Below are 12,873 nucleotides of genomic sequence, written 5' to 3' on the forward strand. Positions count from 1 at the left end.
GACGCGGACAGCAGGCCCGGAGCCAGGTCCCGTGTCGACAGATCGACACCCCACCTGAACCGCCCACCGCGCAGGCAAGCCAGTGGGACCCCCATGCCCGCCGCGCCCCGCTCAAGCAAGCCCTAGGCCTACTGAGTGTTGTATGTACTGAGTATGAGTTTTGGCACTGTGAGAGATAGGCGAAACACAACCAGATAAAAGCAGAGACGCAGCAGGCCAGGGAGCGCCCCCCCCACCATAGCACACCCACCTCCCATACCAGGAGGCACCCAAGCTACAGTGACCAGCCCCGGGCGCAGAGTGGGTTTCCAATGATCGCGATTTCCCCCCCCAAAGGACTTTTCAAGCACTTCAGCACAAGAAAAGGCTATTATAAAGGTATTCCAGTACCTAAATACAAGAACCCTGACAAACCTAGAAGACTTACCATCAAACCAGTCGATCGCGGCCTTAGCAGACGGTGGATCGTCAAAGGAAACCGTGGCCTCCCCCTTCAGCTTCCCTGTCTCACGATCAGTGTAAAGGTTTATCATTGGCAGACCCGTCTTCTTATTTACCTAAAAGGACCAAACAAGAAAAAAATAATAAATAAATAAATAAAAACACTTAACGCCATTGTTTAGGCACCAGTCCAGTCCTTTGTCTGCTTCCCTTCTTGTTTTTTTTCTTTTAGATAAAACATCAAGTCTTAAAATGTGAAGCCTGAATTCACACCGAACTACATCAACAATGATTTTCTACGTCCGCATCCTTTTGCTTTGCGACTACATTTTGCTGGACGTCCGCGTAGTAAAGGTGTACGTTTTCCATGAAACAACAACATAAAACACAAGATTAATCACGACATGCTAAATGCTGTGCCTCATCATTCAAATGGAACAGAACATCAATCCTGATTGAGAACACATTTTCAGAAGGTCAACTTTTCCCGATAACACATAATTGATTGGCTAAATCCTGTGGTGCGTGGTTGTTACCTTGATGATGCCGATCTGCTTGAAAAAGTCTGCGACCGATTCCACCGTGTAGTCGTCACCCAGGCCTTGCACAAAGATGGTGTTGTTGTCAGAGTTATCCTGATCTGGCACTGCTTGGAGAAACAAATTAACAAAAAACAGCATTACGAGGGCACCAAATGTTACACATTTTCAGCAATGATGGCTGAAACTCTCTCTCTCTCTCTCTCAATTTTATAAGCAACTCTAATATTATCAACTCTTGATAACTGATAACAAATATACCCAATGGTTTTTTCCAGAAAAAAACAAAACAAAAAAAACAAAACATGATATCACGTGACTCAATTTCTTCCTTGACATACGGAACGCAGTCCTTCAGCCATTAAGAATAATAGCTGAAGTGAATTCCAAGTGCGATTGATAATTGAGAGCTTATATATTCAGCCAGAGCATTTATTACAATTTAAAATTAACTTGAGTAAAGCCTGTAAATCAAAAGCCAAACTAAAAAAGTTGAATGCTTACTGGAGCTGTGTCCTCCATGGGTGAGGCCCTGATCTCTTGGTCCTTCCAAAAAAATAAAAAATTAAAAAATAAAAAGGATAAAGAGACAGATTTCAGTTGAAAGGGGAGGGCATGGGTTCCTTGCATACTGCACAGCGCACTGACGGACATTTCACACAATCAAAATTGTCGTCATTGAGATTGCATTGCCTCTTTCGGTATGTAGTGTGCAGTCCCAGTTGATTCATCATGACACTCCATCCTTGTGCCATAACCCAAATACCCTCAAAATTGACTGTTCTAATCTTTCAAACACAACTGTACTTCAAAATCATATCACACGTGACCATTTCAACCGCACGTAACTCCAAATGACAATGGTGGTGTTTTAGGAGCAAAGACACTGCAATGTGATTCATCTTGAAGCCAAAAGGCAGCGGAATACCGAACCGTGACCCATACAAAGGGACTCGCTTGCACCCTTGTATTTTGTGTATCCGAACACCACACAACAGACCCGCTGAAATGTCATTTTTACTGCATTTTAGCGTGAATTGATTCAGTAAATGCACCCCTGTTCGATCCGTTAGTTTCCTCAAACCATGTCGCTTAATGGGTAGACTATGGAGAAACCTATTTCACACAGAGCCACGTGGGTCTTTGTCCTCGTAATTGTTGTGTAAGCACACTTACTGCACCTTTTTCCTCTCCCCCATATTTACAGCAGGGCTCATCTTTGTAGTGCTTGAAATGATACTCAAACTCCCAACAAGCTTTACCTTGATGGACCATTTCATTGTGTAACACATATGGAGCACAGGTTCCTGGCTCAGTGAAATGGACTCCACTTTAATCACGTACACCGACAACGAAAGAGCCCTAACAGCAACTCTTTGAATTCCCTTTTTTCCATGAGTCCCCACTGTTGTTTCATTTCGTTCACACAGCTTGGTTTATACACATTACTGAACCGTTTCCAACAACTGTCTTGAGGGGAAGGCAAAGGCTGTCAAGATAACGTACATCATAGGAATATGATTGATTTCCCCCCAAGAACAAAATGTTTAGGACCACTGTTGGTAATGTACACTCATTAGTAAAGCCAACTTCAATGGTGATGGTGAAATGTGATGAGTGATGGTTACCAATCACTCAGTCCTATTCAAAACCTTAGGATTTTTTAGGTGGGTCAAACTCAAGTGAATGTTTTTGAAAATCACTTTCCGAATGGACTGATTCACCGTAACATTGTTGGTGTAATACAGGCGTTGACTGTTCGGAAAATTCAAATTTCAGCCCAAGTTCACCCTTCAGACTCAAGCAATGGCTTTGCAAGATAAATTATTATTCTCAGATGTTATCGCACATAGAAGAGGAAGCAAACGCATAACACTAATAAAAAATAAAAAATAAATAAATAATTGTGAATGTAGACAAACCAGACCCTGCGCTCTTACAGTGTTGAGTTTTGGCAATGAGTTTAAAACAAATTTGCTCATCAAAATTAATGTTTTTCTCACAACACAACTAATTGCAACAAAACCAAGGACATAAACGATGATGAAGATACGATGATGTCATTGCTGAAATTCATTAAAAATGTTTACCCCAAATCCCAAGGCATATTTGCTACTTCTAAGCTCTTAGCACTGAGGTTTCATCACCAATGATGGATATTTTCTTACCATTTTGCTGGGGCAGTGAAATAACACCTTTTGATTAAAAAATAATTTTTTGAAAAGTGATGTTCTGTCTTTCACTATGCCCTCGTGTTATAGGTGCTACCAGGCGATCTTCATGTGTCGCCCAATTCATCATTGTTTTCTAAATTGTATTACGATTTTTTAATGTGGAAGCAATCACACTTTTAGTCATAGTGAGGACTTCATTAGTTTGTTATATTTTACATCATATTGCTCAAGTTTCTCAATCTTTAGGGCCAATTGTCAGTTTTGTAGATAAACAAAGACCTCTCTGTCAGGTAGCCAATATAGAGGAACCACATAGAAGTGAAAATAAACACTGATAAGGGTCTAGAGCTTCTCTTTTTCTTGTATCTTAAGCGGCATTACTGTAAAGTGTTACCAGCATCATAGGTCACTTTTCCTTATGCCATGTGTACACTACACAACTTTCATCAGATCGCTGTACAGTACACACTACACAACTTTCTGTCTTGTGATCAGGAATCTTGTGCGTTGTGGGTTCACACTACATGATCGGCGACAGGGGGTCACACATTACAATATCCTTCACCAGGAGGAATCCCCGACGAGTCTGTTGGGTCTCCATTCTACATTCTGAAGACTAGCCTGTCTGGTCTGATCACACAGAGGAACTACTGTAGCACAAATTGAAGAAAAAGTTAATGTGGCTATGATAGAAAGTTATCAGATTGAAGGTGTCTTGCTGCGTGCGTATAGGGCTGCATAGCCGCAGACCGGTCAGAATGCCCATGTTGACCCCTGTCCACCACTGAAACCGTTTACAATGGGCATGTGACTATCAGAACTAGACCATGGTACAAGGAAAGCAGGTGGCCTGATCCGATGAATCCGATGTTTTCTTTTATGTGGATGGCCGGATGCGTGTGCATCGTTTACCTTGGGAAGAGGTGGCATGGGATGGGAAGAAGGTGGAGGTAGTGTAAGGCTCTGGGAAATGCTCTGATGACATCTACCACCTACCTCAACATTGTTAGGCGGATCGGAGCTGATTTGGCGGCACGAGGGGAACCTACACAATATTAGGCTGCGGGCTCGACCTCTTCTAATAATAAATATAGCTGCAGGCAGCAATACACAGTAGGGATGCCACGGTGAGGATTTTTTCCCACCAGTTAATAAACATATGACGACACCAGTGTTACCGGTAACATCGGACATTTTACAAACGGGGGGGCCAAGTGTCCCTGTTATGCGCGGGCGCTAATTATGGATGGGGTGAGACCGGTCCCGTCCTAGACCTGATGTAAGCTCTTCTATAGCTTTCTCTCCTCTCCTTCTGTGATAAGTGAAATGTGACTCCGCAGATTGCTGTCACTTTGCTGTGCGCGCAAGAAGCCACTTTTACAGAGTCAGACTAAGTATTGATAACACGCTAAGTATTTTACAAATTAGGTTTTATTTTTAATTTCATTAATGTTGGCACCAATACACAATAATGTACTAAATGGGTTTCATTTCTATTCAAAAAGAAATAGGCAAAACGACAGTGGGGCGGTGAGCAACTAATGTAATCGGTGTACGCCCGAACGCCGGGTAACAACGGTAATACCGATAACCATGGCAACCCTAATACACAGGGTCCTGTTTAGTCATGTTTGATACATATTACTGTTTTATATCAACACCAATTCCAAATGTCCCAATTCTTCAATCTCAACTGTTAGACCAGTTGAACATATATGAATCAAATGTGTTTTATTTTTAGCTAAATAAAGCAGAGTGGTAATTTTGGAGGAATCATGTCAGATAGTTTTATTGAAAAGTTGGCCAAAACATTTGACCAAACAATAAAACCAATTATCCCAGTATTTATAAAGTTCACACGACACGTAATATCTTTCTAGTAAAAAAGGGCAATCTTCAGAAATTCAAAGAAACAATTTACAACTTAAAGTTGTCAAATAAAACAATATATATAAAGATCTCCTGATATGTAATAGTTTTAGTACAAAAAACAAGGCCATCGATTTCATGAAATGCAGCACGAGTTCGTTTTCTGATTTTCCATTATTCACAGCATTGGCTGGGGTTGTCTGTCAAACACTATGCAGTCCACAGGGCGCAAGTCACTGGATGCGAATGACTTCCTAGAGATGAAGCTTGGACTTGTATAACTTTGGATGATGATGTCACAAAGCGGCCCACTCCTCAAACGTATCAAGTTGCGCCACAATGTTCTTGAACTTCAAGTAAATTTGCAGCTTTTCAAATTTCTGGCCCAAATGTATATCGATATTCATCAGCAATACATGGGGTTCAGGTTAGTCGTGTCAGCATTACTACTTACACGAGTCAAAATTTGCAGTTTCCATTGAAGACAGCACCGGCTGACGTAATGATGCAGTGACGACTTTCTGTGACTAATTATAGTTTTCCGAGTCCCGGTGACAAACCAAATTACACGCGGAGAGAAGTTCTCAACAACAAGGTTCCATTCATACGGACTTAACACTGCATGTCACTCAATGAAATTTCATTAACTTTTTAAACTTTCGGGAATAAAATAGAACTCAAGACACGATTCAGACCCGGTGCTCTGCAGCCGCAAGCAAGCTCCATGTGTGAGGACACAAACACGGAATATGTTTTTGACTGACTTGTGGGTGAGTAAAGAATGTCAACATTTAAATTCTGCCAACTTATGCCAGCTGCATATTGCGTGTAAATAAAATGATTTTTCCTATTCATCACATTTCAGTATTTTACAATGTGTTTTCATATCATGACACTGAAAATACAATTTCTGGTGCTTCAGAGGGCAAGAGGGCAACAGTCCAGGCATTTAACTGGCACCGAAATGAGGCACCAAATCTGTGTTGTGATTCAGTCCGATGCCATTATTGGTACCAGGTTTCGGTACCCAACCCCCGTTATGACAGGCTTGAATGCTGCAAAATAAGGAGGGACATAATATTGCATCTAACAACGGGCTGGATGCGAACAGAATGAGTTTTTTACAAAAAGGACAAAAGAGATCAAATATCAAACAAAAAGCTGGGTGCTGTGTCAGGTCGTCTCGATATAACAACAACAACAACTTTCCTCGAAGTTCAGAAAAATTGGAAATTTAGTTTCAGGGAGACTTCAGCGTAAAGAAGCCAATTCACATTACCAGGGACTTCCATGCTGCTCTTCTAACCTCTAACTACTGACTTAAGACCCTTTCACACATAGTTCCCAGTTAATTACTGGGATAACCGTTCACGCTAGTGATTTGCACTATTGACAAACAGTCAGGAAACTTTCCGTCTTGCGCCTTTTCACACGTGCCATGATCATGCCGGAATAGATGGGGCAAGGGACAGTCAAGCAGAAGTGAAACGGTACGGTCCCGGTCTGCACCCCCCACGCCAGAGAGCATCACATTGAGCAGCAGTACACGGAGCGACACAAGGACAAAGCTCATTCACAGAGAGGATCTATGTGGACGTAAATCAGTGTGATTATTTTCCACCAGTCCTACACACCAGTCCTATACTCTTCTGCCCTCGGCAAAGGAACTTCCTCCACCCGTTCTTCCTCTCCCTGTCCGCTTGCTCCTTCTGCGTTTCCGTGCTCCGGTTCAGCCCACACGGGCAGATACATAAAACAGATACAGAAGCACATGGCTTGTTATTATGCAAAATGACATCATTGGATCATCCCGGGCGTAAAAGACATGTCTAGGGTCTGAGTGGCATATTTAAGAACAAAAAGAATAAAATATAAGAATATGAACACCTGTCTCCATAGAGATGGGACGTGTTTCAGTTTCTCATCTTTGCGGCAGAGCGCCATGGTTCGGAGTCACCATTTTTCTAAATGTTTTTTCTTTCTTCCGAAAATGATGTTTTAAAATATTTGTACAAAATAAATATTAATTAAAAAAAACAACACTATTTTTGCTTTGCTGATACCGTATTTGGATTGGGTTCCAGCCCTACTTCACATGCTTGTTCCGGCAATGTTACTGCTTCCATTCACAACACAGCTGTGTTTTTTCACAGCCAGCATTTTCCCGGAAATGTTACTTGGTCTTGATGTAGAAAATTTCCGCAACAGATTTCCCGGAATATCGATCCCTACTCCCATTCACACATGAGCCCATGCAGGAACGGTTCCGAACATTGCTGTTCAAGACTGCATGTGTGAAAGGGGCTTTATTATTGTAATCAAGTCCACATCATTGGCAAGTCTTTGGAAGGGCAAGGCCAACTCAAGACCACCCAGGGGGTTGAAACTTACAGGCCGACATCAGACGAGTCAATGTTTGTTAGAATTTTGTTTTAGGGAAAAATAAAGAACATGCATGGCTTGTTCTGTCAGACAACTCGACGGTGCCACATGCTTCCAAGCCCTTATGGGCTGGCCTATCTCAGCCAATTTCTCCTGCCCTACCTGCTTTGTTGCCTGCTCTCTATGGTTATGTTTTCTGTACACAATGGCGGGAGGGATGAGCAGTAGAGATCAGACACCTTACTCAAATGACGCAATCCGGATAAGGATAATTTTTAGTATAAATAAAGTCAATCTAAAAGTCTGTCAGAAATTAAAGTAAGACTGCTCTTTAACTTTAGAAACAGGCCTGCTTTTGTTCAGAAACAAAAAAAAAAAAACAGTCCAGAAATAATATTACTTATGCACTGTCCGAGACCAAGTTAATACATGTCAAGTACAAGAACTTATAAGTGTACTCTAGAAACAGGACTCAAATGTGACCGGATTCATTTATGTCTAAAATAAGCATCATTTTTAAGTACAATATAGAAACTTTTTTTTTTATTCTATCTCTGCCTTCTCCTCATTGGGACCCACATCATCCAAATGGACTTGCTTCTTCGCTTATTTTAGTGTAAGCAATCTTAACGTGAGGCTAAGTATTCAATGTCCGTTTGTCACACCGATTAGTCAGCCCCAATGACATGGATCAAGTTTGATCAAACTTCCGATAATGGAAACAATTTGATTATGCACAATAAAGCCATGACCTTGATTTGTATTTAGAAACTGATAGATACACCAAACGCTTTTGCCATTTTTCCAGTTAAGCCTGGTGGTTTTGTGAATTTTGCCACAAGATAACTACCTTAAAATTACAAACTGCATTTATCTGTCAACAACACTACTCTGTAGCTATTGTGCTCGTCACAGTTTTTATCACCCACAAATTGTTTAAAGATGAGCACCTCTCAGTTCTTTATCCAAATACGGCCTAGCAATGCACTTACTTTCTTTACATTGAGCAGTGGATGTGACAGCCACCATACAGATAGTGCCGCCTAACAAATCAATCAAACCAGTTTGACCATCCAATTGCCATATCACTGAAATTACAGAATTCCAGTTAACAAACGTGTAGCCATTTTTTGCCCTATCACATTTATAGACAGAATAGGTGGAGAGAAGTCTGCTTAATTCCATTGGAAGATGAACGATAAAAGATAAGATTCTTCAATTAGCACCTGTCACTTCTACCGACTACTCCTTGGACACTGCAAATGTATGAAGTACATAAGAACATTGGATAAAGGTACTCGTAGAGAACTTAACGTCAACCACAATAACATCATTGGCAGGCAAGATGAAAGCCGATTGAAAGATGGAAGCAGATTCAAAAGTGCGCACAAAGTTTTCTCTATGATGCAAATTAATGAACAAAGAAATCAGAAATATTGAGTGTAGGAACATTCACAATCAACACGATTCTTACCTGTAATGATATCTACTCGAAAACATTGAAATCATATTCATAGCATATTGAGGACCTTACAGTACCTCATTATAGTGGTCATATGGTTTAGTCTTCCAAAACAATGGGCAGTCCAGAGTGGAGGCAATTTCATGCCCCCCATATATCCCCCCCATATATTTTGTATCACAATTATTTCCCTTGTATGCTATGAATCATTTCATTTTCGTTTTACAATGGGAATCAATGTCACTTATAACATAACTTTCATGCATTTATATGTGTACCATTTAGCAATATTTTAGGTTTATGGTGGCACATTACGCCAAATTCACATCTCACTGCACACGTATTACCAACCAACACATTTTTACGTGGCCTGAGCCTTCAACATTCTTGAATGTTCTAACCAACCCCTCCCGTTAGCTAGCTTAGACTCTTGGAACCCATCAAACCTTTTGTTCAAATTGATTTTGCAACTTACCACCAAATTTATTGAATCCTCCGCGGTCGCCCATTCTGATGGAGGAGACAAAGAGCAACACGCACTGAAGAACAATTTCTTTTCAAGGTGGTGTGGTGGGCAACCTTCAGTCCCCCCGCCCCCTCCGTTCAGGAAATCCACCTTCTTCCCCTTTGACCCCCTGACTTTTCTGTTCTATTGCTCATAAATAGAACCTTTACCTGGGATACGATGCAGATGAATTAAATCACCCTGTCTCCTTTTAGTGAAATAAACCATAGGAGGAAAATTTGGGATTTTGCAACCACGGTTTATACAAACTCCAACAGCCTTTTACGGCTTTGAGCAAGTCAGCACAACCCTTACAGCTTTGATTTCAAGGCCTGTGTTGGATGCACCTTTAGGTGTTACCCAATCTGTTTCATTAAAACAGAATGATAGTCCCAACTGCAGTCCTATTTTTTTCTTTTGTTTTTCTCCATGTGTTCTCAAATTACCGCCCCCACTATAGAAATTCTACCTCTTCTGAGCATACTGTCTATGTATTCCCTTCTCTGTGGCTTCCCAAATGAAGGCCGCAGAGCTGAAACCCTTCCCAGATGAGGGGGTACGACCCTAGGAGAAGATTCAAAGATCGATTAAAGCAAGTAAAGTATTACACAGTGATCCTGAGAGGGACCCGTTGGGAGAGTGGTGGGGAGAGGTGAGAGGAAGCAGGGTGATGGTAATGTCGCATGGCATGTTGCCGTGGGGACCAGGTCAGTATTAACATTACTATTTGGTTTTGTTTTTTAACGAGTAGTTTAGTCTCAGATTGACATGTATTTAGTTAAAAGGAAATACAATTTAAAATGCAAAAAAATAAATTTAAAAAGGGAGGTGGCAAAGTCTTCCTATATCAATGGATGTTTGTTTCACCCTCTTATTGTTCATGACCCAAAAATAAGATTTGGATCAAAAGGAAAAAAACCCTTGAGGACAGAGGACGATAAAATATATTGTAATGTTGCAACCACTAATCTATGTCACATGCTTCAATTAATTTGAGTATTGGATCGCAAAAGATTGTTATGGTGGGAAAGTGGAGTATAGTGGTCAAATATGGATGCAAGAACATACAATGAAATGGAAATTGTCTATTGTCTACATGAGTTCATAAAGACATACCAAAATTACACATTATAAAAAAAATTAAAAAAAAGTTAATTTGAATGTCAACAATGCCAAGATCAACTTACCATACCAGATGCTAGGAGATCACTTACTGAAAACAACATTTGTTAATAAATGTAACCTTTGGCTTTTCCCCTCGAATTTTCAAATTACTGAAACATTTGCTTACACACCTTGATGATCAATTTCATTTTATGAAGAGATCGTAACCCTATTAGCACAGTGGTTATTTTTGAATGCCTCAACCCTTAATGTCAGTTTTCAGAGCTTATTTTAGGAGTAGGGAACCTGACTTTCAACCCATGATAAGTTTTATGTGCTGCTGAAGACACATTTGACTTCATGGTGTTATCCCATCTCCAAATATTAGGAGAGAATATGTTCAGTTAAAATACTGGTGCAGTTATTATTTGCTGAGCATTTGTTAAGGGTAGTGTACTTTTTCTTCCACAAGAGTTGGAGTCGGAATTAAAGGGTTCAAGAATTTTTCTTGAATATTAAATTGTCAGAAATGGTCACCAAAAAGATGTGGACTTGGGGAAAGCAGGACTTAAAGGCATAGTTGCACATTTATTTCTTGAGAAAGATTTGTTTCAACGTATTATTTAAAATTGTCACTTCTTATTTCACCTTCGGATGCCATCTTTTGAGAAAAATGCCACAATTTATTACAATGTTTTTTCAAGAGGTCACAGAATGAACGTCCACGAGGACCATGGAAAGCCATGAGAGACTAGACTTATGAGTAAAACTATCTCATTGCATACCTTGTTGCATAAAAGCCTCCTTCAAGAAGTGTTGACATGCATTTCCAAAATGCTAAAGGCTACAGCTGAAACAACGGCCTTACATTTGTAGGCAGTGGAAGTACAGCAAACAATATTACAACCGATACAATTCTGCGATGAACTGAATCCATCGACTGCAATCTTCAGTTGGCATATGCCTATTTAGCAGCTAGTTCAGTGGTCTTCAACCGGAGGTCCGTGACCCCCAGGGGGTCCGGTGGTACTGCAGGGGGTCAGCCAACTTATTTCTTTAAATGTCAAAATTATTTGGGGGAAAATTGAATTGTTTATTTTAGCCAAAATTATATTGAGTAAACTCCAACCATAACACTAGAGCTGCTGCGTTTTGTTATTTCAGTTATCAGCTGAAAGCTTCTGACATTATAGAGTGTTCAAAAACCTTGAATTATAGCAACGTTCAAAAACATCGGAATTTCCGTAATGTATAGATCTGTGTCTCTGACAGACATAAGTGATGCATGGCTGAACTTCAATAAAAACGCATAGTAAATCGTTTGTATTATTGTATTGATATTAAACAGCATGCAAACACCTATTTCAGATTTGTGAAACCTTTATTCTATTTATGAAAACAAGAAAAAGGTGGATTTCACTGTATTTCCCCGCCCCCACACAGTGCAACTGTCTACTAAGGGATCTAAACCAACGGAAATAAATCTAAATCTATAACAAAAACACACAGGAAATGAAACGATCATAATTGAGTATATACATGGGTTAATAAGGCATAATAAATATGTTATTATAGGCCAGGCTCAAAGGCAACACAATTAAAAAAATATAAAAAATAATAATAAATTCTAGGGTGTCCCTGCTCTGTTTCCCTATCCACCAAGGGACTGAAAAAGGTTGAAGGCCCCTGCGCTAGTTAGTTAATGTTCGTTATCATCCACACAGTCAATTCACTTCATTTTGGCCATTTGCACAAAGATACAGGTTAGAGAAGTGGCCAAAACAGGAAAACCTCAGTCGACATGAAAACAGATTTTCATGAAAGTCAAAAGGTCAAAATTTAGATTTTCATCAGTTCAAAGGCACTCATAGCACACATATTTCTATTTTTGTTTTAACGTGCAACTAACCCCTTAAGTGCCACACTGACTTTAGGTGACATCTGTCTCTGTTCATTTAGTTTGGTCTGAACTCACAGGCAACTCATCTTTGAGAGCAGAATGGATAGAAAACATATCATCTTGGTATGTTTACCGTCCACATACCTACATACCATCCAGTCACCTTGTCTCCCTCATTTCAGCCATGTTCTAAGGTGTGACCTGTAAGGAAATCCCTCCATTCGGTAGCAAGGGTGTATATTTGATTTTTTTTTTTAGAAATGCAGCATTTGCATTGTAATTTTTTTCCCCGCTGGTGTGCACACTTCACATGCTTAATATTACAATGTAATTTTTAAAGTCTGTGATGCCGTTTGAGACCAACAAGATAAGAAACCCAGTCAAGTCGGTACTCCAAAGGAAAAATGGCAAAGCAGAGTGCAAACCACTATTAAAAATATTTTTGATTACAGATAGTTCTCAAATAGTGATTTGAACAACAGTATGTCATGTTGAAA

At 40.1% G+C, this 12,873-nt stretch overlaps 1 protein-coding gene across 5 annotated transcripts in view; it reads right to left on the reverse strand.

Annotated features, from left to right (window-relative positions):
• The window catches only part of fus (FUS RNA binding protein), a 39,083-nt gene that overhangs the window by 12,501 nt on the left and 13,709 nt on the right, over positions 1-12,873 (reverse strand). For 3 of the 5 annotated variants that reach the window (XM_080009970.1, XM_080009971.1, XM_080009968.1), the window contains exons 7-10: positions 9,343-9,377; positions 1,485-1,526; positions 978-1,090; positions 428-557 (exon numbers count right to left, since the gene is read on the reverse strand). In XM_080009970.1, the coding sequence (XP_079866096.1) occupies positions 428-557; positions 978-1,090; positions 1,485-1,526; positions 9,343-9,377 (320 nt within the window). The remainder of the gene's footprint in view (positions 1-427; positions 558-977; positions 1,091-1,484; positions 1,527-9,342; positions 9,378-12,873) is intronic. The other 2 variants (XM_080009972.1, XM_080009969.1) reach the window with 1 other exon arrangement.

Source organism: Zeus faber (genome assembly GCF_960531495.2).
Source record: "Zeus faber genome assembly, chromosome: 11".
In the NCBI taxonomy this organism is placed as follows: Eukaryota; Metazoa; Chordata; class Actinopteri; order Zeiformes; family Zeidae; genus Zeus; species Zeus faber.